The 26,144-nt window shown below is 36.7% G+C and overlaps 1 protein-coding gene across 4 annotated transcripts in view; it reads right to left on the bottom strand.

Annotated features, from left to right (window-relative positions):
- The window catches only part of LOC135471622 (E3 ubiquitin-protein ligase HUWE1-like), a 64,793-nt gene that overhangs the window by 33,665 nt on the left and 4,984 nt on the right, over nucleotides 1–26,144 (bottom strand). For 3 of the 4 annotated variants that reach the window (XM_064750917.1, XM_064750918.1, XM_064750914.1), the window contains exons 3-40: nucleotides 25,573–25,677; nucleotides 24,993–25,112; nucleotides 24,407–24,567; nucleotides 24,057–24,135; nucleotides 23,103–23,165; nucleotides 22,863–22,937; nucleotides 22,446–22,562; nucleotides 22,054–22,153; nucleotides 21,586–21,686; nucleotides 21,350–21,411; nucleotides 19,256–19,344; nucleotides 18,503–18,583; nucleotides 18,222–18,307; nucleotides 17,618–17,719; nucleotides 17,302–17,506; nucleotides 16,823–16,924; nucleotides 16,526–16,606; nucleotides 16,250–16,356; nucleotides 15,767–15,944; nucleotides 15,370–15,461; nucleotides 14,939–15,138; nucleotides 14,248–14,308; nucleotides 13,574–13,750; nucleotides 13,054–13,299; nucleotides 11,895–12,532; nucleotides 11,543–11,665; nucleotides 11,347–11,420; nucleotides 10,987–11,144; nucleotides 10,692–10,814; nucleotides 10,357–10,500; nucleotides 10,023–10,139; nucleotides 9,391–9,504; nucleotides 5,309–5,429; nucleotides 5,016–5,140; nucleotides 3,427–3,585; nucleotides 2,771–2,889; nucleotides 2,482–2,569; nucleotides 464–582 (exon numbers count right to left, since the gene is read on the bottom strand). In XM_064750917.1, coding sequence (XP_064606987.1) covers nucleotides 464–582; nucleotides 2,482–2,569; nucleotides 2,771–2,889; nucleotides 3,427–3,585; nucleotides 5,016–5,140; nucleotides 5,309–5,429; nucleotides 9,391–9,504; nucleotides 10,023–10,139; nucleotides 10,357–10,500; nucleotides 10,692–10,814; nucleotides 10,987–11,144; nucleotides 11,347–11,420; nucleotides 11,543–11,665; nucleotides 11,895–12,532; nucleotides 13,054–13,299; nucleotides 13,574–13,750; nucleotides 14,248–14,308; nucleotides 14,939–15,138; nucleotides 15,370–15,461; nucleotides 15,767–15,944; nucleotides 16,250–16,356; nucleotides 16,526–16,606; nucleotides 16,823–16,924; nucleotides 17,302–17,506; nucleotides 17,618–17,719; nucleotides 18,222–18,307; nucleotides 18,503–18,583; nucleotides 19,256–19,344; nucleotides 21,350–21,411; nucleotides 21,586–21,686; nucleotides 22,054–22,153; nucleotides 22,446–22,562; nucleotides 22,863–22,937; nucleotides 23,103–23,165; nucleotides 24,057–24,135; nucleotides 24,407–24,567; nucleotides 24,993–25,112; nucleotides 25,573–25,677 — 5,012 coding nt within the window. The remainder of the gene's footprint in view (nucleotides 1–463; nucleotides 583–2,481; nucleotides 2,570–2,770; nucleotides 2,890–3,426; nucleotides 3,586–5,015; nucleotides 5,141–5,308; nucleotides 5,430–9,390; nucleotides 9,505–10,022; nucleotides 10,140–10,356; nucleotides 10,501–10,691; nucleotides 10,815–10,986; nucleotides 11,145–11,346; nucleotides 11,421–11,542; nucleotides 11,666–11,894; nucleotides 12,533–13,053; nucleotides 13,300–13,573; nucleotides 13,751–14,247; nucleotides 14,309–14,938; nucleotides 15,139–15,369; nucleotides 15,462–15,766; nucleotides 15,945–16,249; nucleotides 16,357–16,525; nucleotides 16,607–16,822; nucleotides 16,925–17,301; nucleotides 17,507–17,617; nucleotides 17,720–18,221; nucleotides 18,308–18,502; nucleotides 18,584–19,255; nucleotides 19,345–21,349; nucleotides 21,412–21,585; nucleotides 21,687–22,053; nucleotides 22,154–22,445; nucleotides 22,563–22,862; nucleotides 22,938–23,102; nucleotides 23,166–24,056; nucleotides 24,136–24,406; nucleotides 24,568–24,992; nucleotides 25,113–25,572; nucleotides 25,678–26,144) is intronic. The other variant, XM_064750915.1, reaches the window with a different exon arrangement.

Below are 26,144 nucleotides of genomic sequence, written 5' to 3' on the forward strand. Positions count from 1 at the left end.
TCATTTATGGATTTTAATATGCATACAGGGAATGAATGATGGAACATCCAATGCTATTGTGCTCTACATGTATGCAAAACCTGAGCTCAACACATGCAGTACTTTTTAAAACAGCTCAATTTTTTTGTTTAACAAAAAAAAAAAAAAAAATTGCCGCTAAAAAAATAAATTTAAAAAAAAAAAAAAATTATTTAGGTGGACATCTCACTACTACAAAATCTGGAAATCAGAAATGTTTTACAACATTATACTGGTCTCAGATATACGTAGGTCATTTTTGTTATATTATTCCAGGCAGACAATAAATCTTGAACTGAAAACAGAAACCGCCCCACTCACCTGAAACACTGTACTGAAGTCAAAAAAATGCAATGATTTTTGGGGCTGGGGTGAGGATAACTCTATCTGGGGGTACATCTGCATGAAACTAAGACCACTGCTTTGATTGCTACAGAAAACTCACCTGACATTGGAATATCCAGCCACATAGGCATCATCTATAGTTTTGTTGTTACTAGCGTTGTAATTACACCACTTTCCTCCTCGATCATCTAGCCACTTCCATGTATGATAGGTATTATTCTGTAGTAAGATAATACACTGGTTGCTCAGATACATCCAGGATCATACGAATATGTTTCTATTCGATGCATGCGAGACTGCAGGAGTTAGGCTAGGCTTGGGAAACTTGTAACCCTCAGAAACAAGTGCATGTCTTAATGTCTGTGTCGTACACATAATCTAATACTACCACTCAAGTAAATTGACCAAATTAAACATGGTATACTACTTTTAAGTTAAGCAATTCAGTTTCAATGCAAGTAAATCTGATGTACTGTCTTGTTTACATGCTTGTCATACTTTTTCCTCCAGTCATTAAACCACAGTGGGATGAAAGTCAAACAAATAACTTAATTTTACACCTTACACACTAAGTGCAATTTACAAACCATAGTTCTGCACTTGTTATCAAAAAAGCAATCCATGTAACGGCTGGATAGGCCAGGTCAAAGATGGGTGTGAACTATTAAAGCTGAGTACATGAGTATCTATACGTTTACAGAGTGACATGTGTGAAGGTGGTAGCAAGGCAAGATAAAACCAACACAACAGGATTCCAGGATCTCTATCAAGTTAACTGATGTTGGATTTAAACATGCTGTTCATGCCTAGAGAACAGATCACAGCAGCCATATCCCTGCTTAACTTACCACTTTTGAAGGCAAAATCCACACAAATGTATCAGTACCTTCTAATACTATAACAATTTGATGTATTAAATTACCACAAAATATACCAAGCTGGCCTAACCAACTTAATAAAACACTTTTAATGATTCTAATGACTTTCTTTTTCTTTTCATCTGAGACAGAAATCAGTTGGAACTACATCACATTTTGAACTTTGACAGTCATGTGTAGTCAAATTGCAAGTAACTGGGACACCATTCGCGACACATTTGTCATGTATATGTATTCTAATGCTCTGTATTGTTAAAAATGTTCCTGGTTTGCCTAGAATGTGTACACATGTATTTCTGTGTATGTGATATGTAGGTCTTGTTAGATGGCACAAACACGAAAATGATCAATTAAAATCATTTTCAGAAAAAGCACACATCTTTTATTCTTCGTGTCGTACACATAATCCAATACTACTGGTTAGTAAAGGACCAAATTAAACACGGTTAGAAATTTAAACAAAACTGCCAAAAGTTGTAAATAATGAATGAATGAAAAGTGTACAAAACTCCAAAATGGTCTGTAACTTGTCTGGGTAAAGCCCATGCACCAAGTTTCAATTCAGAATTACTGTAATTCTGAAAGCATTACTTTCAGTGTTGACTGATAAAATTATACTCTTTCTTTAAAGCCCTGAAACTGGCCAATCCAACCAATGTAGTTTTGTTTCCAAAATCAAACTAAAAATGTGTATAAACTGCATTGAAAATAGCTCTTGAAAGGTTAAAGAATTCGAGTACCAACAGTTTCCATTTTACTTATTTTATTTGATTGGGGTTTTACGCCATACTCAACGATGTCACTTGTACAATGCGGCCCAGCACATGACCATCCTCAAGTTTGTGACAGACCTATCCACACCAAAATTTTTCTAAAGAATGTCCATAATTTTGTTGATTGTAAACCAAACAGCACAAGAAGAACATATGCATGGAAGTGATGTTCTGAATGTATGGTGTTCAACATTTGGGTAGGTTTACACCAAGTTTGAGAATAATTATATAAAGAATGAGAGTAACGAAGTCAACATGATAGTAAAGGGTTAGCTCATCACAGCAATTATTATGCATTAAATTTCCTGAAATTACTATATTCCTTTCTTGTTTCCTCACAGTGTGACAATGATTAGGGCATTGGATTAGAGACACAAAGAAAGACCGCTAAGATTCTATATAACTTGCATCTGTATTGAAATAATATTGAAATATCGAATGAAATGAGTCCTTCCGGATAAACTCACCATGAGAACATCTACAGCAGCTTTTCTTTCTGAAGTGACCGCAACTTTCTCATACAAGTCAATGAGCAGTAACAGAGGGCCTAACCATCTGGAAACAATTGATATTACTGTTACTGAACAATTATTTCAGCATAATTCTATTTTCATTATCATACTCACAAAATATAATAGTGAAATCAATACAAACAAGGAATACTAAACATTTTATTTAATTTGTAAATAAAGTTTAGGAGAAAATAAGGTCAGTGAGCAGAATGATATCAACAGCTACAATGAAATATGCACTTACTTTTGCAATGGAAGATCCTTCAGACTGGTCAAACACTGTTGTCCTGACAATAAGACTCGGACTAAAAGATCAATGAGCTGGCTTTCCTCCACAGCTTCTGCACACGGCATCATCATTTCCTGAAAAAACACCACTTTCTAACATATATAAACCCTCCACAAGCACTCTAGTAAGGACTGTGTATAAAATACATTACAAAGAGAATACGAGGCTGTTTTAATAAACCCCCTCTGCTCACAGTTCACAAAGAGAGGCCACAAAGCCTGGGCATACTTCAGTGCAGCAGTCTTGTTCACACTGGACAAATTACACCCTGACAAAGTCGGCTGAAACATCAGTAACACTAATCAAAATATATCTAGCTAACCCTGCATGCAGGAAGATTACGGTATAGATTTGGGTTGGTTTTAGAGAAACTGTTTCACAAGGGCACAAGCTGAATTCGTTAAGATTTTTCCTACATATTATGAATCAAATAAATCCATGAAATTTTTAAAGACACATGAACTTGTTGAAATTTCAGTATTGGGTGGACAGACAAACATCATGATCATGCCAACAACTGGGTTGAACAGGTGGAAAAACTCCTTACAAGTATAGTGTTATATTTTGTATCATAAATATATTAATTACAGAATTTTGAATTGCACACTTACCCTTACCTCAAACAGAAGGGCTAAAATGTGGAGTCTTGAGGAAAACTTTGCTCCATCTTCATAGGTGGAGAGTGTCTTGGTAAAGTCTGAGCCTTCTTTCCCTTCAGATTTATCCTTACCATCCATGAAGTTTAACAGCTGTTCCCCTTGAGTGTAAATCTTGAGAAGGATGAAACAAATTTGTACAAAAATCACTCATACATGATAAGGCAGCCTCATCAACAGCCTATACTGATTAAACGACAAATAAATTTCGCAATGTTGCAAACATCAAAGATGATCCAGGCCTCAGCTCTTATTTGTATGAATGTGCACAGAAACATTTAGCTCAACCATGGAACTGATTTTTCAAAAAGTGTATTGTTTTCTAATACTGGTAGGCTACTGTGCCATATTTCATTCTTAAGAACTATTTTATTTATTTGATGGGTGTTTTACGCATTATCAAGAATATTTCACTTATACGACCACGATCAGCATTAAGGTGGGAGGAATCCAGGCACTGAAGAATAGCAACAAATATACAGTTAAAAAGTAAAAAGCGTATCCCTTTGGCAACAGGTTAAATTCATTTTTAAAATATTGGAAGACAATTGTTTCTGGGCTAAACCTGTTATTGCAATAACCACAATCTGTATACAGCAGAACTCTGAGAATTTATGGAAGAGCTGTAATTGCAGAAGACAAAATGTGCATTCTGTTTACATGTTTGCATTTTCCCGCAGTTGGACAACCCCTTTTAGATCCTCAACTTATAAAATCCCTGGCATAGTCTCTATACTTGATGCCAGGCTGAAGGGCATCACCGCGTGTTTAGGTGTTCTTCAACTTGGAACAAATACACCACTATACCTATGCACAAGAGTACTGATGATGCCTTAGAAACGACGAGAATAATATTTATAAGCAAGCAATTCTTTCTTCAATTGCACCTGGTATCTCAAGGCAGTAAGTAGACTGCTGTTTTAAACAACAACACGACGAGCATACCACACGGGTACCAGCATGTACATAAACTCGTGTATATTTCAAAAGGCTAACGTATACAAACTAATGCAGAATACAACTATAGTTAGTCCTCAGTATGTATGTCTGTCGGATGATGCCATCTCTTTGGTGTAAGAGAGACCATGGTCACCTGCAGAGGCTACCGGAACTCTGCCGCGTGCCTGCTTTGATCAAGCTCACCACTTGGCGGGATCATGTGACCATGAAGGTATTCGTTTTGGTCGAACACTGTCATTGATTACGGTATGCAAAACCTGAGACAAATACATGCAGTATTTGAGATACCACTCCTAAATTTTACCATAACATTGATTCTATTACAGAAGATTATGGTAATAAATATTCACACGGCTTTAACGATGAAACATTGCCCATGTGTTACTGTTATTCCATATACACGCATGCAAAACCTCAGCTCACTTAATGCAGCACTTTTTAAAATACCACCCCCAACATTTACTTCAATCTTGTTTTCCCTGCTATTCAATGCCAATGCTTGGGGTATGAAATAAGCTATGTCTATGCAAAAATGCAACACAAACTCTGAAGAAATGACACCCAAATACTTTGATATCTCATACCTCTTTGACCACAGTTTTGAGAGCTCCATTCCTCCAGTCATTGCCATTGCGATGTGCCACAACAACAAACAGATCACAGACTCGGTATACAGTTTCAGGGATGCTATCTAATAGCTGTAAACACCCTGTCAAACAAAAATACAAAGATATTTTCCTTAAAAAATCATTAAAAATTTCACTGATATATACATAAGTTTAACTTATTAGTTTCTCTTTATAGGTTTGAGGACATTTATTTGTGGACAAAGAATAACAAAATGAAGTTATCTGGTTACAAGCTAATAAATGATCACCTGGTAAAACATCTGTGGTAAATTTATCCAATTCAGCCTTTTCTAAAGGATCCTCTTTCGTCAAAACTATGGGGGCATCCTCTTCACTCTTTGCATCTTCTGTTTTAGGCTGCTGTTCAGTCTACAAAAGGAACGTACCATCAACAAACAATTATTTTTTACTTATTCTTACTGTATTTCCGCACCCTTTTCGCATGCAAGGGGCAATAAAACTTATGAAAAAGTCGGGTTGAATTCATGGCAGGCACATGGGGAGATTATGGGGTAATACTGTTCTCGTAAGACACACATCGCACATTGCAGGAGGTCTGACACATGTAAACCTGGTAGCTGGGAGATCCGGTACAACAACAGCACCAGTGAGTCAGTCAGCCAGCATGGGCGTATGCAGGCGACTGTTTGCAAGTACATGACAAATACTGGTCACTCTTTATGATATTTACAACAAATAGTCCAAAATTAAAGCTGTTATCCAACAGCATTGCCAGGGTTCACACTACTAGTCTATTATCACTTCTGGTAGCCTGGTGTCTATATAGTTCATGACAATGGGACAAAACACGAAAAAAAAAAAAAAAAAAAAAAAAAAAAAAAAGAGGAAAGGAATGGACTGGATTTGAACCCTAGGCTGCCAGGCATCACTTATAGCTGGCCAAGTACTGAAGACTAGGACAAGGATCAGGAGGCTTTGATCTTCAGCTTCTGGACAAGGACAGAAGACAAAACATATACTGCTCCAGAGCGACGCCATGGTAAACTGCAGTCAATGGTTTCATGCAGTCTAGCACGAAGCTCCTATGTTATTTACATATGACGGTTTTGTCAAGTTTTTGGTGGTTTTTTAGTCATAACATGAAAACTACCCGAAGTACAAAAATAATTCTTGCTGATTTATAACTGTCATGTCAAGGGGCACCAGATAGTGTGTTTGTTTTATGATTTTAAGCAGTTTTAAAAATTGACCTACTTTTGAGCCAATTTCATTGGTCAGTTTTGGTCTTATTTGCATACCAAACTAAAAGCTTTTTATAATCTGGGTAGGGCGATCCACCTAAAAACAGTAAATGAAACGTTCATCTCCATAAATTCTGCTGCTGTTAAGCCTATCAATAAAATTCAAAATGGCCGTTAAATCACGTGACTGGAAACGCAGCACAAATCGTCAAAAGTTGCTTCATATGTTTGTCATTAAGACTCTAAAGTTTGGTTTTTCTACCTTTTATAGTTTGAGACATTGCAATTTTACGAGATGACTAAGAATAACAATCCAAATGATTTAAAGATTTTTTTCTTTTTTTTTTTTTGATTGGTGTTTTACGCCGTACTCAAGAATATTTCACTTATACGACGGCGGCCAGCATTATGGTGGGCGGAAACCGGGCAGAGCCCGGGGGAAACCCACGACCATCCGCAGGTTAGCGTGCTAACCAACTGAGCCACGGAGGCCCCTGAATTAAAGATGTGTCCTGCTTGGACCCCTAACTATGAAAGACAACAGGTGGTCTTTATTTCTCGATATAACAGTAATCATATTCTTGTGCCTGCATCTGTATACCGCAGTACAAGACGGCTGTTGAGCGCTGGCCAGCAACACATTTTTGTGTTGATCACTTCTAACTTCTCAACAGTATGTATCTCAAGTTCTAGACATTTATTCCTTGTTTCACACAGCATGTATATACAATTACCTGTGGCATATGACTAAACTGTCAGCCACATGAATAAATACATGTAGAATGTGCTCCACCCAATCAAAACTGTGACTCACATGTCAGAGGTATAGCCAATGGACTAAACCGGAACTAAAGTCTTGCTTGCAGTGTAATTCATTTCAGTTTTTAAACAAATATAAATAAATTTTTCGACACCAACACTGTAACAGAGATGTTACACCATTTTGTACCATTTACAGCTATAGTTAAATGTGAGATTGTTGTCACATTACATGTATAGTTATGGAGCATGCATTCACTTGTGAAAAGCACACACTTTATGCTTGCACTTTCTTCTGAAAATGGTTACAAGATGCATGTAGAAGTTTCTAAACTGATAATCATAGTAACAATGTTTGTCTGTTTCCAAAATAATGATAACTGAAAAACAAATTTGTGATTTTTTTATACTTTCATAGGTTGACCAAAACATTGTTAAGCACGAGCTTCAACTTGCCCAAATTCGATTTCGAAAGAAAGTTCATTTTCACCCAGTTTGATTGCAATTTGTATCTGTATCAATTATATTAGAACATATGCCCATGCAGGCTCTGATGACCTAACAAAGTTAAATCATAGTAACAATGTTTGTGTTTCCAAAATATTGACAACTGAAAATTAAATCTGCGATTTTTTTTTTATACTTTCGTAGGTTGATGACCTAACAAATGGCTAGCATTATTTGCGTGAATATTTGGAGGTGTCAATCTACAACTGACTGAGCGTATTCAAATTTAAACAGATAAACAGAGGAGTGGTATTGATATGCAAATCGCAACTTTGCCCAGTTCCAAATTAGTTTGTAGGACACGTCAATCACAGCAAGATACCTGATACGACCACCTGTTGTATTCCCCATGCTAAATAGAATAAGTGTTATCAACATCATTATAATACACCTACCAGTACAGGACTGTATGATGGTTCTATCAAGGCCTAACATAAAATAGAAAGAAAGTACCTACGAACATCGCCAGGGAATAAAAAATGCACAGGCTTATATACATGTAGCTGTGCATGCATGTATGAAGACAAAAACAAAGCATGATAAGTCATTACCAGGTTTTTGTCTTTATACGTGCATGCATTGTATACCTGCACAGCTACATGTATGTAAGCCTACGTATTTTTAACTGTGCGTATTTCCCGATGATGGCACAAACACAGTGACCAAAATATATACTAATACTGTGACTTCTATATTCAGTGTTACTTTCTATTTTACGGAAAACTGATCTGTGCAACCACTGAATCAGGGCCTAACTCAAAGTCATAATTAAAAGTTGTAATCATCACTAGGTACAAGACGATGCGTAAATTTTTGAACTCCAGTTATCTAGTCTAAATTTGGCAGGAGATTTCACAATCAATCTTTTTTCCAAGAGGAGGGTCAATTAAAATAAATTCATCTGTTTGGTGACAATTTGGCATATGTGACTGAGTTCCCAGAAAATGTGATGAGGAATGGCAATAGTCTTTCACCAATACAATGATTAATATTGTTTCAATATGAAGCTGTTAATGGGCATCATATTCCACACATGCGAACACAATGTTCAACCTGTGAACACTGATTTTATGATCGCCATTTTGTGAAATCTTCGAAAAATGATGCTGGCTGCCGATATATGAGCGAAATATTCTTCAGTACTGCGGAAAATACACCCAATACATTTAATATATACTTGTAAGAAATATGTTCTTCACTTTCAGTGTACACACGACCTTGAAACGGATAGCCTTTTGAGACCTGCCACACCACTGGTCATCTTTCAGCCACAACCATTGAAGACTTTAGTATTACCATTGATTTCACATGTTCAGATTCCGTAGTGAAAGTAAGCTTCCATTGCTTCAATGAGCTCTCAAGCAAGAAAATGAAGTTAATCAGTGGATTTCATGGAGTGGTTACCAGTGTTAGGCAGGTGTTGGCATAGAAAGTTTGACCTAGAATTCAGTGACTTGGAATCCCTGATTGCTGCGCTCAACATCGAGTGACGGCTATTATCATACTTGACTACAATTTATTTACGGCACATCACGGTGGAAACTTTCAGGAATTTCACGAATTTGTGTATTTACATTGTGCATTGTCTACACTCACACCACCCATCGCGCAATCTGCTGCTAAGTGACCAGTGGTATGAAAACAAGTTATTCCCCCTACAGGGAAATATTGTAGGCTTGTCATGCACGCAGCAAGATGAACCGGTCTCGGGTCCTTGCGAAAGGGTTGTGGAAATATGATAACTCTCACAGCAACAATGAAAATACATTGCAACTATGCTTAAGAAATTTACCCAGCCTTATGAAAACAAGTTTGAGGTATTTCTTTTATATGTACAGTTTGAGAGAAGACATGTAGCTTACATTAGCAGGTGTTGGTTGGTCTGTGGACATGACCACGTTTTCTCCCAGTGACATAGCTATGGCTCTCATCATCTGGTCTTCCTCAGTCATGTCCAATTCCATGCCAGCAATGCTCTATGTGGGATACACACCAGTCATGTCAAACATGTAGACAGTACTCTAAATACTAGCAGTTAAAGCAACATAGGTATGAGAAGCTCCAATATCAGACAGTAGGATTATCTCCACAGATTTCAGAAATCAGGGTTCAATGCTATCATCATTTTACAAGCTTCCTCCTCACCATAAGTACTCATTAATTTAAGGTATAAATATCTGACATATGTTCTGCTTTGTTCCATTTTCATCTTTTAACCCTTTAAAAGCCTTACACTGTGCCACTGAATTGGTGGATATGACTTCGCATTCTTTAGTCCTTTAATGACCATTAAATATGTAAAATTTCCCAGATTATTGTCAATATCATTTCATGATGGAAGAACCATAAACTATCTTGAACAAGGTTATCTCCTCAGGTTTCAAGAGGTAGAATATGCATCAAAAATCAATACCCAGCACAACATTAACATTTAGAAATCCAGTAAATGTACAGAAAAAAGAAATGTGTGTTTATATAATGTACACTCCCTCACCTGAACTGCTAGGGCAGGTGGAGGGTGATTCAAGATGTAATCGGTGGCCTGCTCTAAGCTGGTTGTGTGCAACAAGGCTTCCATACAATGGTCTCTTGAGAAGCCCATATCCATCAGCTGAAAAGGAATACCATAGGTGTTAAATATTTGGGAAACATCACGTTTTGTGCACAACCGCAGCAACCATGAGCAAGAAGCAACACACTGCCATCGGCAGAAGCGAAAACTTAACTACTTTCAAAATTCCATTTATATATTCGTCAACCATTTGCATTTACCATATCTGGATTTTATTTCAACACTACTTATTTCTTTTACAGACTGCAGTACCTACCTGTTGCAAATGATCAGGATTTACTTCAGGCTCTGTCCTCCTTTGAACTACTGGGGCCGCATTGTTGGGTGTGGCAGAATCGGAGGATGTGGCTGCAGGAGCAGACTCACCACCCGCACCTTCCTTTTCTTTAGCTAGACGCTCCTGCAGGTAGGTAAACAATACATTCATGGATTAAAATTTCATTTTTCTACACACAGCAAGAGCTTGAAGTTTTCCCATTCTTGGGTGAAACTTATGAGTGAAGTTCTTGAAGTCTCTATATCAGGCTTATAAGTAATCCAGCATAATGTGATGGACTGCACGACTTGCACCACTTCTATTTCATCACTTACCATTATAATATTTTCTCCTTTGATGATATGACAGAGGATAGCCAGTATGGATTCTGACATCCGACTACCATACACTTTCAGTGGCTTTTTGTTCCACAGGTGCATCACAGCTTTGAAGGCAGCCTGACAAAGATAAAAGAAAAAAAAAAAAAGAAGACAAAAACATTTTACTGTAACAGTGTAATTCAGCCAAAGGAAATATTTCCATTTTTCTTGAATAATTTACTCAGATGTTTTTCCAACTTAAAAAGTAAATTAATGTTTGCAGTATTTCTAATTCATATTCAAGACTTACCTTTTGCGTTCGGATTAAATACTGGACTGGGTCAAATGGAACAAAGCCTGGTTGGGTTGACTTGGCAGGAAGGGTATGTGGAGATTCAAGAACTGTCTTGGGATTCACCATCTTCTCTACAAGCATCAGCCAGGCATCAAGAAATTCACCTGTGCCATCTACAAACCACAAGAGCACATGCGATTCTCTTATAATTTTTTAAAAATATATTAATGGCAATTTTTAATGATGTGAATTTGCAAATATTTCAAAATTTTAAGATATCTTTCAGCATGGAAGCATCAATTCTTGTTTTTTTTTTTTAATTAAAAAGGCAGTTCCGACAAGTCAAACTTGTGTTTAGATGCAGACTGAATATACCTGGCAAGTTTGGGTTCTCCAGTCCCTCCCCAAGTGCCACTGTTCCTCCCATGGACAAAGCCCAGTGAAATGCCCTAAAAACAGACAATAATATTATTATGAAGAATGCATTGTTATTCAAAAGGAAATCATTTGTTTTAACATCATCTGGGTTTAACCATGTGACATCAACAAAAGAAGACTTCTGTTGACTTACTGGAAAAAGGCATCCTGTCCACCAGAGGTTAGGAACTTCTGAAGCATCAGGTGGTAAGGCTGTTTCTTCTCATCAAATAATGTAGGGGAAGTAAAACCAACAGAGCATACCAGGAAAGTCAATCTGCAAACACAAATTATTACATTACCATCACACAAAATGTTTTAGCCAACATGCAGAATTGCTGTAAAATAGTTTGGTTACAAGCTACAACTTAGTGAAAGAACATACACTGCTCAACATCTCCATAATCAAAGATATAATGCATCCATGTCTGGCACCAAATAAATAAGTGAGTAATACTAGAAGTATACAGGTAATATTTCTATCTCATTGGAAAAAAAAAATTTACCGCAGTTTAGGTACAGGTGAATACACAGGGGGTTTCCAGCTGAGACCATTGGCCAAAAGTTTTGTTAATGCTGTAGCCACCTGCTGGGCTGCTGGTGTGGGGGTTGTGGGTGCATTGGGCAACTGGTGACTCCGCCTTTGCCTTACTGGTGTGCCAACACATAACTTCACCAACAGTCCAAACAACTCAGCCAAAGCTCTGCCCAGGCGAGAAGAAGCAGATAGCAATGGCTTGATCTGCTTGATAAGGGCTTGCAGGGTTGGAGACATCTTAGATTTCTTTGCGTCTTTATCACCTGTTCCACCCAAATCTACTTCCATGGCTGTTTCAGACACTTCTGCTGTGGTCAAGGATTCCATAGCAGCACTGACACCATTGCTTCCCATTTCACCAGTGCTTCTGGTCAAACTATCACCATCTTTTTTCCCATCTTTGTCAGGTTTTAGCTCTTTGGGAATCAGCTTTTCAATGTCTTCTTTCCCAAACAGTGAATCTGCTGGAAGGATGTCCTCACTGCAGAGGGCCAAAAGCACAGTACTCTCCCATACAAGGGAAGTGTACAACCTGCTCAGGCCACGTAATACTTGCAGGCCCAACTCTGAACCCCAACGACTCACAGATATGGTTCGGATGTCCGTCTACAATCACAATTTAAGTACACTGAGTTTCGTATTCAAAGGTATCAAACTTGCAGGGTGTTCTGTTTAGTTACTTTGTTTTTCTCATAACAATGCCTTCAGACAAGCAACAGTAGTAAAAAGGTAAAACATAAAATATAACATTAGATATAGTAAATGTAAATCAAGTTTTTATCCTAAAAAAAAATACGAGGCTATGGAATACATTGTGTTTGAAAAACTCATGCCCTCATACTTAATGCACATGAGGTTAAGGGCAAAACAGGATTCGCGTGATGCCAATGTTAACAGATGATAACTTCTGCCTTATTGGTTTAAACTGATAGCATTGCTGTACTTATAAATTTGTTAGCATGCAAAAATTAGCTTATTTTGAACTGCCACTTCTCGATTATGCAACATTAAAAAACAAATACAGTCTTTAAAAATTTAGGTTGTATCAATGCATTGCCAAATTCTGTTTTGGTCAGAAAAACTGTCCATGTAAATGAGCTGGGTTAGCATTGCACGATATCTCTTACCTGTCCCATTCTGCAGACATGGACAAACATCATAATGTAAGCATGTGTTGCAGACAGGGCATGTAGTAAAGGTGTGGACTGAGGAGAGAGGGTGGGATCAGCCAACTGGCTAGCACCAGCCAACTCTCGAAGCAGCACAGAGCCACCTGGTGCCTCAAGAGGCTTGTGCAGGGGTTCTAATTCCTGCAACACCTCATTCAGGTGAAGCAAACCTTGCCGCAACACCTGCGGCTCTCTTGACAGGGTCTGTAACATGACATTCGACAAATTAGAAGAGAGAATGATGCAAGACGTATGCTACACAAAAAGACAGCTTGTATCAACAGAAAAAATACATTAAAAAATTGCATAAATTTCTATTCGATACTTTCCACTTGATACACCTTGACAAACATCTTGAAAAAACCTGGAAAAATATACAGAAATCTTTAACACAAGAATTGTGTTTATAAAATAGATACAGTTTTGCATGACAAATTCATGAAAGAAATATTTTCACAAGAGTTAATTTCAAACTGACCAAGATTGCCTTGCAAACACTGGCCACTGCTTGACAGGCTGGAGAAGCAGGGAAGTCAATCGGCAGATTTGGTAATCCCAGAATGCCCATCAGCGGCAAAAGTCCCTTCTGGTTTACAAACTCCCTGCAGTGGTCATCTGTGGTGTTGTTACTGAGGATGGCTTCCACAAATTTCATCTGAAGACATTTAATAATTTAATGTATGAATGAATAATGAAAAGTTTAGGGATAGAATACAATTTTTGAAAGATACAGTAATATTTGGTTTATTTGAATGTTTAACTTAATTTCACTGGAGCATTAAACAGTGGAATATTTCAGGTATGAGACAGCAGCCCGCATTAAGGGAAGAAACCAGGCAGAGCTTGGGGGGGGACATTTTCCACAGGTTGCCAGTACATCTTCCCATACACAACTGGAAATGTTTCAATTTCATGCATACATGGATTCGTTGTGATATCTGGTATAGCCTCTTTAAAATAAAAGAATACTATGTTTATAAATGTTAGGTAATATAAACGTGTACAGTCAAACAATCAAAAGTAAACATTGGAATGACTGTTTTATTGTCGCACTGTTGTATACCAGCCAGCCAAGTTTAACTACCTGGAGATCAATAACAATGCAAGGATTACATCTGTGTGGAGGCCACGTAACATTAAAATGGAACTTACAACATTGAGAACATAATCCATTAATGGAATGGCTTGTCTTTCTGGAGTGTTCCCACTGCTCCTGAAAAGAAAAATAAATAAGTAAAAATAAAAAAATGTTGGACCTCACAAATACAGATAAACATATATTTGAACTTATGACAAAATCAAAAGGCCTGACAGACCAATAAGTAAAAAAACACCACAACATTCCTAGAGCTAGAACTGCCGACAATTGTGGGATTTCCACGCAGTCTGTAAGACTAGCCTTCAGCTTCTGTACAAAACAGTTTACAGAATGACAATGTAACAGCCCTTGGGCAACTCATCGATTGGTATATTAAGATACACAGTCCATTTTGAAATAAGACAACATATATTTGATCAATGTTTTCAACAGATTTTAAACCCTGTTTCAAACTTTATATAACTAATATTGCTCTACATGTATATCAAATTTCAGATGGATTCATCCACTGGTTCCTAGGAAGATGTTTAAAGGAGTTTTGCTTAAAGTCCAATATAGCCACCAAACTAAGCTACCTAGGAGAACAAACTTCAAAGCCCTTAGTTATAACACCGAGAATTCCACTGCAGATATTCAAGCTTCCATCTTGGGAGCCAAATTAAAGTTGTTCATATTCTCAATCCATGCTGTGGTAGAATTTGTATTCTGTATGCAAACTTCACCTTTGCAAAAAAGAAAGCTTACTGAGTGTTTTCCTGTTTAGCACTGCTACTCTGACTGGCATTGCTGGAAACATCATCTTCCTCTTCTTCTTCATCAGATGAGCCAGCATCAGTGGGTTGTGGAGACCTCAGCGTAACAGGTCCTGCTTGTTCAGCTTTTGGCTGAGGTTTCTGACAAACATACTTTGGATCCTTGCCCATAGCACAAACCTCCTCAAGAAGCTGTCAATAGATACATTTCCTCAATTTGAACCATCAAGACACTTGATTTGTTAAGCAACACTGAAAAAGCATGGATAATGATGCAAATCTCCTTGGCAGTAGACAAGTGTATAAAACCTTAAAAAATTTAAATTAATTAGCTCATTAATGCACTTAATATGTGTTGGCATGAATATAATACAATGGTGAAGTACACCAATATAAAACTTACATTCATAAAATATTACTTACCTTGATAATGGCCTTGGTGGCATCAGTTCGTAATGAAGGTTGATGCCTCATTAGCTCATCCATTGCATTGCCAAGGTTACTAGCTGTATCCCCTGTGTGATTTAGAAAACAATACAAATTTCATTCAATACTTCAGTAGAGTAGGGTCCTCCTTGGATGAGGGGTTACCATGCTGGGCAGCACAATGGCTCCGGAACCTCTCTCTTGAGATCAAGTCCAGCTCATGATGGCTTCCTGTTAGCAACTTGAGGATGACAGATGCTGGCCACAGTCATATGTGTGTAATATTCTAGAGTACAGAGTAAAACACAAATGAAATAAATCAAGCGGGAGTACAATTTACCACAGCCATCCATAACAAGGACAAAAGAGTCAAGAATGGGAAAGTTGGACGTACCAAGTGGATCTGAACTGCGTCGTCTTCTCATAGCAGGCAAATAATCTGGTGAAAGTAGCACTTTGAACAGCCTATCAAATGGACGACACCGAACAAATGACTCCAAACCTCGAACGTTTAAACACAAGGCACTAAATACATTTGGTAACGACGCCAGAACTTCACGGGTTGCAGGCACCTACAAAGTTCAAATTGAAGAAATTAATCTTTTGACTGTTATCCACTGGCAAATTTATGCTAAGTTTAAAAAGAATTTCTGTGGCTGTATCTTCTCAAAAGCAAAATGCATAACACAATCTGAATAATTTCAGAATGAGCAATTCACAAAAATCTTTGAAGTAAATGAACATTGTTTCATTTATTAAACCAAAGTGGATACAGTGATCCCATTAATATTACTCCATCTATTAACCTTGAAACAAATTTGTGTAAATATATTAAGCAGATTGTTGATGACAATATACATGTCAGATTGCTGCTCACATCTTTGATGAGCAAAGCATGAAGAACAACATCTGTCAATCCATTGTCTTGTAGAGAGGAGAGAAGAGAGGGCTCCTGAAACACATACACTGTCACTACATCTGTGGCTGAAACCAAGAAAAATAAAGCACAAAATGTAAAAGGTATAAGTAAAACATACAATGCCTCTTTTCCAAAAACAAAAAAAAAAATTATTTGGATAAAAACAATCCAACTATTTCCGTATACTACATAATAGAACAAGCTGACACAATTCATCTTTTAGTAAAAGCTCACCAAGGAGAAAGAGAGATGGTCCATAATACTCTGCATTGCTAATAATGTGCTTCAACGAGGACGGCAAGGATCCATCCATTACTGAAATAAAAGAAAACATTTGACTTCAAAACATGCTTGGTAATTAGAGCTGGAAAACAAAATTTACAAAGCTATAAACTTAATTTTCTTAACTTATACCACACAAGAATTCTATGAGAAAATTAATTCAATTTAACTTTTGTATTCCAGCAGTGCCATACACATGACACACTTAACAATATGTTTACTTAGGTATATGAGTGACCTTTTACTTACAATGCCTAATGCTTTCTGCAAAAGCTGCATCAGGAATAGCTTTTTTCAGGAAATTTAGCATTGATTTGAGCAAAGCAGCTCTCTGGGGAAAGCACAGCAATCCTGTAATGTAAAAACAAACATAGGTTTTTAAATTCCTACTAGAAGGAACAATGTAACTTCAATGTCACAGCAGTAAATACCAGGTGTCACTGCATAAGCAAACAGTGCACCAACGATGCCAAGTTCTGCAGTTTCTCTAGCATTGTTCAACGACCAGTCTGAACTGTGAAAGTCATTAGACTGAAGATACACAATGCATTTACTGTACATTGTATGATTTACACTAACCATTTTAATAAATTATTTCAAATCTTACTACATTTCCAAATATAACATTCCTTCACATCAATTTCCTATATGGAGCTCAGAACAGTATTCTGTAAGGGATAAACAACAGTAAATGTTGGCATGCTGGTTTAGGGATATTATTTACGCACCTGTTTTGGCAGCACTATAATCTGGGAGTCCAGTGGAGGAAGATGAGGCCCCTTCATTTACCCGATTCTTGTCATTCAAGGGGCAGGAGTCTGTTTCCATAGCAACACGCGGTGGTGACTCTGGATTGATGTCAGAGAACGATGATGTACGTCTACCAATCCTTATCACAAAAGGCTGCTTCTTGCGGCATAATCCAACTTCATGCTGAAATGAAGCCACAAAATGTGTAAACAATGCACTGAAATATTGAAGTCAAAGGCATATTTGAATATAAAATATAAAGCAAAAATATTTCTACTCTTCTCCTTGATTTACCTCTAATCTGTTGATAAATGCTGTCAGTCCTGTGTGTGTTTGGAATGCAGCCATGTCCAGGTTGGTTATCAAGTCAACAACTCTCACTGCTCTGGTCACAAACTGTAAAACACAAGAATTTAATCAGGAATATTTCAAACTCCATCAAAATACATTTCATATTCTAGAGCACAGCAAAATTTTAACTGATCACAGTTTCCAAGCAGTCTGCAGGATTGTTTTTCAGCTACTGCTACAGTACAGAGCAGTTTGCAGCATGATAATGTACGTAAGTCATTCATCAACACAGCCATGATGATATGTGAAAATACACAATATGGTTTGAAAAATCATGGACAGTTACCTAGGAAGTTCAAGATCATGTACTTGTAAAGTTACCCTCTAAGCCCAGGTTAAATTTCGGTCCCCGAAATAGGGTGATCATATACCAACACTTTGTTCCGATTCACTTTTCGTGGTATCTAACCATATTTGAGCTACGAATAATAGTTTTCTCATTTGCAGCTTGGACGCCTACTTAATTGTGAGACCATGTGAGGATTTTTTTATGCATCAGATGAAACTGGACACCAACATTGGAAGATGTACAAAAAATGCTACATACCGTTATATGTTCTTGTCCTTCACCATACCAGTTGATCACCTTGAGAAGAGGCTCCATCATCCCACAGGATACTAAAGCTTCTCCACCTACAAGAGAAATTGGGTTCAAATAAGAAATGACTATCTGAATGGTGTTTCGTAAAAAATATTTCACTTTTTTGACTGCGGTCAAGTTAATAGGAAGAAATAAATGGGGTCAAATTTCACAACATCCGAAAGCTCCTGAATTTAACTGCTTAACAAAGCCAGTGTCTATGTGCAGATTTCCTGGTTATTACTTACCATTCTCGTAGCTTGCAAGATGATAAAGGAAGGAGAACAATGCCGTTGCAAATGGCTGAGGAAATGGTACTAGATCTGGATCTAAATGAGAAAAACATAGTTATAAATATGCCGGTCGAAAATGCAGATTTCACTAATGAAATAAACAGGTTTCACAAGTTATTTTTTTCTGTAACTTCGTTAACTTTCCATAACATGATTAAATGTTATCTGTTCATGCATAAATGCTGATTGTTCACTTGCACAATTATGGTAAAGTACTTGGTGGAGGGAACAAGAGTGTCTGCAAACAACCCGAGCCCATGATTTGATCCTGTGACCTAAATGTTCAGAAGAAGATCAACAAAACCGCTTCAGTTGTACGAGAAAACATGGACAATAATTAATTATAAATAATTTAAATTTTTCTTCAAATATATTTGCATACATAATATCTGGAGACTTACTAACTACTTATATTATTGCCCAGTATGCAGTTTTGAAGACACTGTTCATATGACCATATGATCCAAGAAACTAGGCCAATGATCATGTGCAGTGACCAAAATTGGATCAGGTATGAGGCAACAACAAGTGAATCCTGCAGTGAAGTTTTATATCAGTGAATTTGGGTTAGAAGTTTACCAAATAGAACGCAGCAAGTGAAACATCATTGCAGTTCAACATTTTTTATGTGGCCGCGGCTGCATTAAGCTTACATGTATGTATGTATGTTTATGGTATGCAAGGCAAAGGTAGACAACATACTAGTACCTGTCATATGTTGAATACAGGACCTCACAAGGACTGGCAAAAAGCCATGATAGGAAGCTGCTCCAGTGGCATCAATAATAGCATTCAATCTACAATTAAGACAGAAAAATTGCACAAATCTTACACTGACTGGTATTTAATGCATTATTCATGCTTATTTTGTCAGAATAAAGTGTCTTAAAAGGCACCCCACTGCCTAAACCTACGCTGGCCACTTTTCTTTCATAAATAAATCTGACCACTATTATATAAGGTAAGTTATTGGGAGATACAGGGAAAATAGGTGAGAATTGGAATGGAGACAGCCAGATTTCAAATTCTAGCTAAATCTATGGTGGCCAGGGTAAATTACAGGGCTTACACTCAGGGCATGAAATAAGCTTCAAACCATCGTTCAGGATGCAGGAAGGTTACACAATGACAGTTTTCGGATGACAAACTGACGAAACTGGAGAAAAATAAAATACTAAAAAACCTGAATGACTAAATCTGTTGAGTGGAGCTGCACAACCCCTTGATAATTTATTTCAAATCGTTAGTATTGTAAATCCAATTCCCCGATGACTGAAAAATTTAACTTTAAAAACTGATGCATCGCGCAACTATCGTCATGCACCGCAACTATCGTCATGCACCGCAACTGGACTCGTGGTGCACAGTAAGGAAGGTTAAAAATCACAGTAATGAATGCAGTTACCTACATCTTTCGAGGACATTCGTTCCACGATAATTAACTTGCCACTTTTCTAATCTTCTCTTATAAGATTATAAGAAAATTCTCTTATAAAGTCCAAAACTGAATTGTTTTGAAATCCAGAATGTGATGCATGAGGCCACTGACGTGATCTACTTCTAACATGTTGTCAGTCGAATAGTTTAATGTTAGCTCATTTACTGTCATGCAGTGCATTGCACTCGGGGTGTATAAAAGTTGGGCACTGACTGTGTCACTGTGAGCTGTATTAAATTCTTTAACATAATAATTTAAATGACAGCTATGTTCACAAATCATTGCAGTTAACTGTAATGATGCAATGCTAAGTTTTAAGTAAACGACACATTTTACAGCGTCATAAGACCTTAGACCGGAGAAATTGAACTGTACATTTCATGCTTTCTTGGTTCTGGTATAAAACATAAAATGAAATAAATTAAACTTACATCACAATAAATTAACATTAAAATAAAATAACAAATGAAAACGCCAAATAATTTTGATTTGAGAAAATAATTTCTAACTTATGTAATTACTTTGTGTTTAACGTCTTACTCAAGATAATAAAAAATAGAGAATAAATGCTATCACTTCATAATACATACCCTCACGTAACAGGGTTGAACTACTGTAACATACCCTGTAAACTAATGGGTTATAGGTTAACAATCCTGCAAACCTAAAAATAAGTTACTGATGCTGGGCTTCCGGTGGCACTTGCCACTGTCATGAATTTAAAACAATTTTTTGAAATGGCGATAAAATTTGAATGCTTTTGGCAACAAATTTATTTACTTAAGAAAATGTACAAACGTTATACAAAAATTACCTCAAAAGTTTTCCTAGTACTTTACAGGCATGAGAGTTTTCTGGGGTTTTAAGTGTATTTTCGCTAGTTTCCCTATGAAAACAATCCAATTCCGTGCATTTAAAAAAAAATACTGACCCAGAGCCCCGATGGTGTGAGGTCTTATTTCAAGCTTTGACTACTATAAACCGGACAAATGTCTCTAAATCTGACACACATTGCCACATACAAGAGCAAACTCTGTTTGTATGCTATATTTTGTAGACCCCCCTAAATGGTCCTCCAATATTAGTGGAAGCATGGGAATCTACAGAATTCTCTATCCAAAGCTTGGACTAATTCACACCCTGTGACTCTCATGATCCACAGACAAGCAACAACTAAGCATCACTACTTGACTTCACAAATATTAAACTTCTTCTGATTAATGTTTCTATAGCACTGATTAACGTTCAGTCTGAACTGTGCAAGTCAACAGACTGAAGATACACAATGCAAACAGCTGTTTGCAAAGACAAACCCAAGCACAGAATATATTTTTTGGTTTCATATTTTCACATATTTAACTTACTTTGGATTTCTGTCCAGGTGCACAATAGAAGTCAGTGTTCTTAGGGCAGCTGCTTTTATTTCCTTGAAATAAAGAGACAAATTTATACTTTTCCACATTCTTGAAACTGAAAAAGAAATGTCTTAAACAGTGAAACTGTTATATTGCAAAACAGATCAAAATTTTGTCAAAGACAAATTCCATTTCCTTGATACTGAAATTTAACTTCTACATAATACAGATTTATTGGTGCTTACCACAAGATATGAATCTGATAGTTCCACAACATCCACCAATTCTTCTATAAGTCCATTGTAAAGAAGTGTGTTAAGATTTTCTTGTATTGCATTGGAGTATACTGAAATAAATAATCAGACTCCTGTAAAGCCCACTTTACAGCAGTAACTTTACATGTATTGTCACCACATAACATAACATAACATAACAGTGCCAGTGTTTTCATATTTGTTGCATGCACTAAATTTTACTAGTAGCCTGTGGTGGCTTAAATGCCATGTAAAGAAACTTTAACCCATACCTTGCAAACAAACATAATCTTGGAAAGCAACAGTTACAATACCTGTTAATGGCTACCCCTGCTATCAACTAAGCAAAAATGAACTTCAGACAACAGATGTTGACTCGTGTCACAAACATGTTTCTATCTTCAGGTACAATTTAAATGACAAGACAAAATGTTGAATAGTGGAGGTTACTCAGCTTACCCAAAATTGAGAGTGCCTGAAGTCTGGCTTGCACACATTGGATCCTTGCCTTGGCGGATGCAAAAGACTGAGCCAAGCGAATGTGTGTGTACAACAGCATCTGCAAGATAAATATTAATTACTTATTTTCTCAGGAGAGAAAAATAAAATTCAAGTGCAGCCAATTTGTAGTTATATTCCAGCTGAACACTGCAGCACCTCCCCCAGCCTTCAAATTCAAGGGAGTCCGAGTCTGATCTGTCTAAATGAGTTAAAAAGGACATCAAATGGTTTACTGGCTTCAATAAACCTTTCTCCTCCATATACATTTACAGGTAGTTCTAACTACTTTTATATATATTATATCAATGAATGTAAAGCTTATATGACCACACATCTGAAGAATTCCTTACATGTTTATCCTCTGGTATTTTGAATTGATCAAGAAGGTCTTCCATTATTTCTGATGACAGCTTGTTGGCCTTGTCTAGGTGTTCCATGTGAATACAGGTGATGGTGTTAGAGGAACCCTGGAAAAAAAAAAAAAAAAACAGGCAAGGACTTATTTTTATATCTTGTGAAATGATACATTAAATAGGATCAAGAGAGATTGACCTGCATGATTTCCTGGTCCGAAATTTAGCCAAAATAACTCAGCAGGGTGCCTCAAATTTGGAGAAAGAATGTCCAACACTTAATGAAAATAAACTACACTGAAGAATTATAAACCAAAACAAAATTATACATTCACCTTCCACGCGATATATTCACATAGAATTTTCAATGCCCAGTACAAGTTCAAAAGAAACAAGCAAGAAATCCTTTCCTACCTTCTTTCCAGACTTTTCATCTTTGTTTTCAGCATAGAACTCAAAATGCAGTGTGGTAGCACTAGGTGGGTAACTCTGTAAGATAAGCAACAGATTCTAGGAAGTACTCAGATAGCAATCAAAATATGTACGAATGCAACTATTAAGTTTAACCACACAACCTCTAAAGTACATTATCACAAAGGAGAAGCAATTTGTTGCATTATTTTTGACAAGGTTTTACATACAAATTAAACTTACCGACAGGGGTACGTTCTTACAGCATTCAGCTAATCCAAATCCATTTTCTTTCCCACCCCAACTCTAAAAAGTTAGGAAAAAAAAAAAAATCATGTAAACAGGCGTCATTCGAGTGAAGAATTGAGCAAAGCATCAATAAACATGTTTACTGATTTCTGAGAAAAGGCAGACTAGGCAATCATTAAGAAGTTGTCTGTTGTGGTTAACCGGACCAACCCGCAAAAATCGGGCAGGCTGAAAATTTTAAGTGGGGAATTTTTTCTGTATTTTCCAAATGTTGCATAACTTTGTTTAACACGAGCCACTATATTGCTCCAACTTACTCAAAGCATTACACATCTAGAAAATCCATATTTACCCAGTTTGTTTACATCACAACACTCATGCATCTTCACGCCTTACCAATGTAGGCTCTGATGACCTAACAATAGCATTCTTTACATCCATCTACGGGAGAGGAGGGGTCAGTCTATAACTGGCTGAGTGTAATTCCTCCATTCATCTGACTGGTGTTTTACGCTGCACTCAAGAATATTTCAGCATTATGGTGGATGAAAACCAAGCAGAGCTTGGGGAAACCCATGACCATCTGCAGGTTGCTGGGAGACCTTCCATTGTACGGCCAGAGAGGAATCCAGCAGGAGCTGACAGCAACCACATTGGTGAGAGGCTACTGGGACATTGCACCATGCTAGCGAGCTAATTCCTCGGCCACGGAGACCCCTCCCATGGTAAATAAGTGTTGTTAAAACTTCTTTGTAATAAACCTACGTGTACATGACTTTATGATAGTTTACCTGAAATAGTTTAATGTTGTTTCACTTTTTTTTTTAACTAAATAAATTCTAACATATATCATGCAAGGTTTCACTATAAGATTTCAAATCATTTACAGACATACATTCAATTGGACAGAACACACGCACTTATGCTAAAGAATAATGTAAAACATACCTCAGCCAGATGGGTCAGTCTAACAACTAATCCTTGTTTTTTATCAGCAGCTAGCCTTGTTATGAAGTTAGACCTTTTGCTGAAACAAGGAAACAGAAATTTAAGGATTTACAGTAGCGTTCTGCTTTTATTCTTCATTTATTCATTCCTTCAATTATACTGATGTGTAAACCTAGCCAGGGAGGGCTTCCATTCTTCAAATTAGTCTAATGCCACATTCAAGATTTTTTTCTTTGCTTTGAAGGATTTGCCCCCTAAACAAAAACAGACTCATAAATATTTTAAACTTTCATCTTCATTTATTACATTACAATTTTATTTACTATCCAAGATTAGTCAAACTCGCTTACCTGAAAACATACAAAAGATTAAGAACTTCCAACACTACAGACATGTCACAAGAGGATAGAAGAGTTGTCAAATGCTCCATAGAGTTGTAAAGATGTCTCGAAAAGCTGTGTTCTATCAACAGGGCTGTGAACTGGAGGACATGGACCATAAGATCTTTCAGCTGTAGAATAGTTAAAAAACAAAGCAGTGAATTATACCAAGAAGTTAAAATAAAGATTTATGTAACTTCCAAAACTATTAACTTATTTTGAACTCACTCCTTTTAATTATTCATACATGTATGAAAGTGACAACGCGCCAAAAATAGGACACTAAATGCAAAAACAAAACAAACGAGCTGTGGCAGCTGTATATACCAGGTAAGACAACACGAAACGGCCGTTTACCAACGATGCCAAATTCTGCAGTTTCTCTAGCATTGATTAACGGTCAGTCTAAACTGTGAAAGTCAATAGACTGAAGATACACAATGCAAACAATAGGAAAAAATCTGTGTTATTACAAATAACATGTCACTGTTGGATCCAGGAATTTTTGTTTCTAGTTTATTTAGTTTTTCTTTTTTTTCAGGAGATTTTTCCTCACCTCTGGGTTAACAGGCAAGTCACAAGCCAGAGTCCACTTGTTGTCTTTCTCTTTCCTACATGCTTTGTCCAAAACATCATCAAATATGTCCAGGACATCTGCCCAGTGATACAGCTCACACTTGATCAAGAAATAAATTGATAAAAATAACAAAACAAAGAACATCTCAAATTTATGAAATACAGTCGGTAATGGACGTACAATTTACAAAAATATTAAAATAATTTACAATTTTCAAAAATGTAAATAGTTTGTAAATAAAAAAGACTTTCTTCAAATAAGATGAGGAAAGTCAATTGCATCCTGAAATGTTACTTAAAGAGACTATATTGGAGATTTTTGGAAAAAAAATTGTTATGCTGTAGTCTCTATGCACTGATCAGTAAATGCTTCATTCTCTAGCGATAGAACAAATCCACTGGAAACTTACACCAAATAAGTTTCCTTTGTATTGCAATACAATACAGTGAAAGAAATTGAGTTTCTGTGCCAAAATTATTTTTCCATTCCCTTTAAATTGAGTTTTCAAAACAAAATTGTCAAGAAAATCCATGAACCCATACAATTAAATTTTGCTCACCTTGCCATAAGTCCAAGCTTGAATCTGTCTTAACTCCCGGTACAGTTTTGATTCACTGTTACTACATTCCTTTAGCTTGTCAATTAAAACCTTACAATCAGCGGGCTGAAAAACAAACATGAAAAATGAAATCAAATTCAGTTTGCTATACTCCAAAGGCATCTTATATCTATAATATCTACATGTACTTGCTGGAAGTCATTTCCTATCTATAAAGTAACAGTGACACCAGATATAAAAGTCTGCAAATACTTTTACAAAAGATCTGAACCATAAAACAAAACTTTGAATAAGATATTCAGTTTTGTACTAAGCACGCTTTGTAGAAGAATTAAATGAAAACATTAGCAAAGTTGGATTACCAACTGTGTCACCAGAAAACAATCCCTGTAAATTATTCCCATCATCCTTTGTCTAAGTCAACTGGGAATAGAAAATCTACTTCCGATGTGCAATATTATGGTGAGAAATTTAAGTATAGGAGATTTACTGTATGTCATCCCCACTGTCAACTGTTCAAGAATATTTCACTTACAAGACTGTGACCAGCATCGTGATTGGAGGAAACCGGG

The sequence above is a fragment of the Liolophura sinensis genome, chromosome 7 (assembly GCF_032854445.1).
Source record: "Liolophura sinensis isolate JHLJ2023 chromosome 7, CUHK_Ljap_v2, whole genome shotgun sequence".
NCBI lineage: Eukaryota > Metazoa > Mollusca > Polyplacophora > Chitonida > Chitonidae > Liolophura > Liolophura sinensis.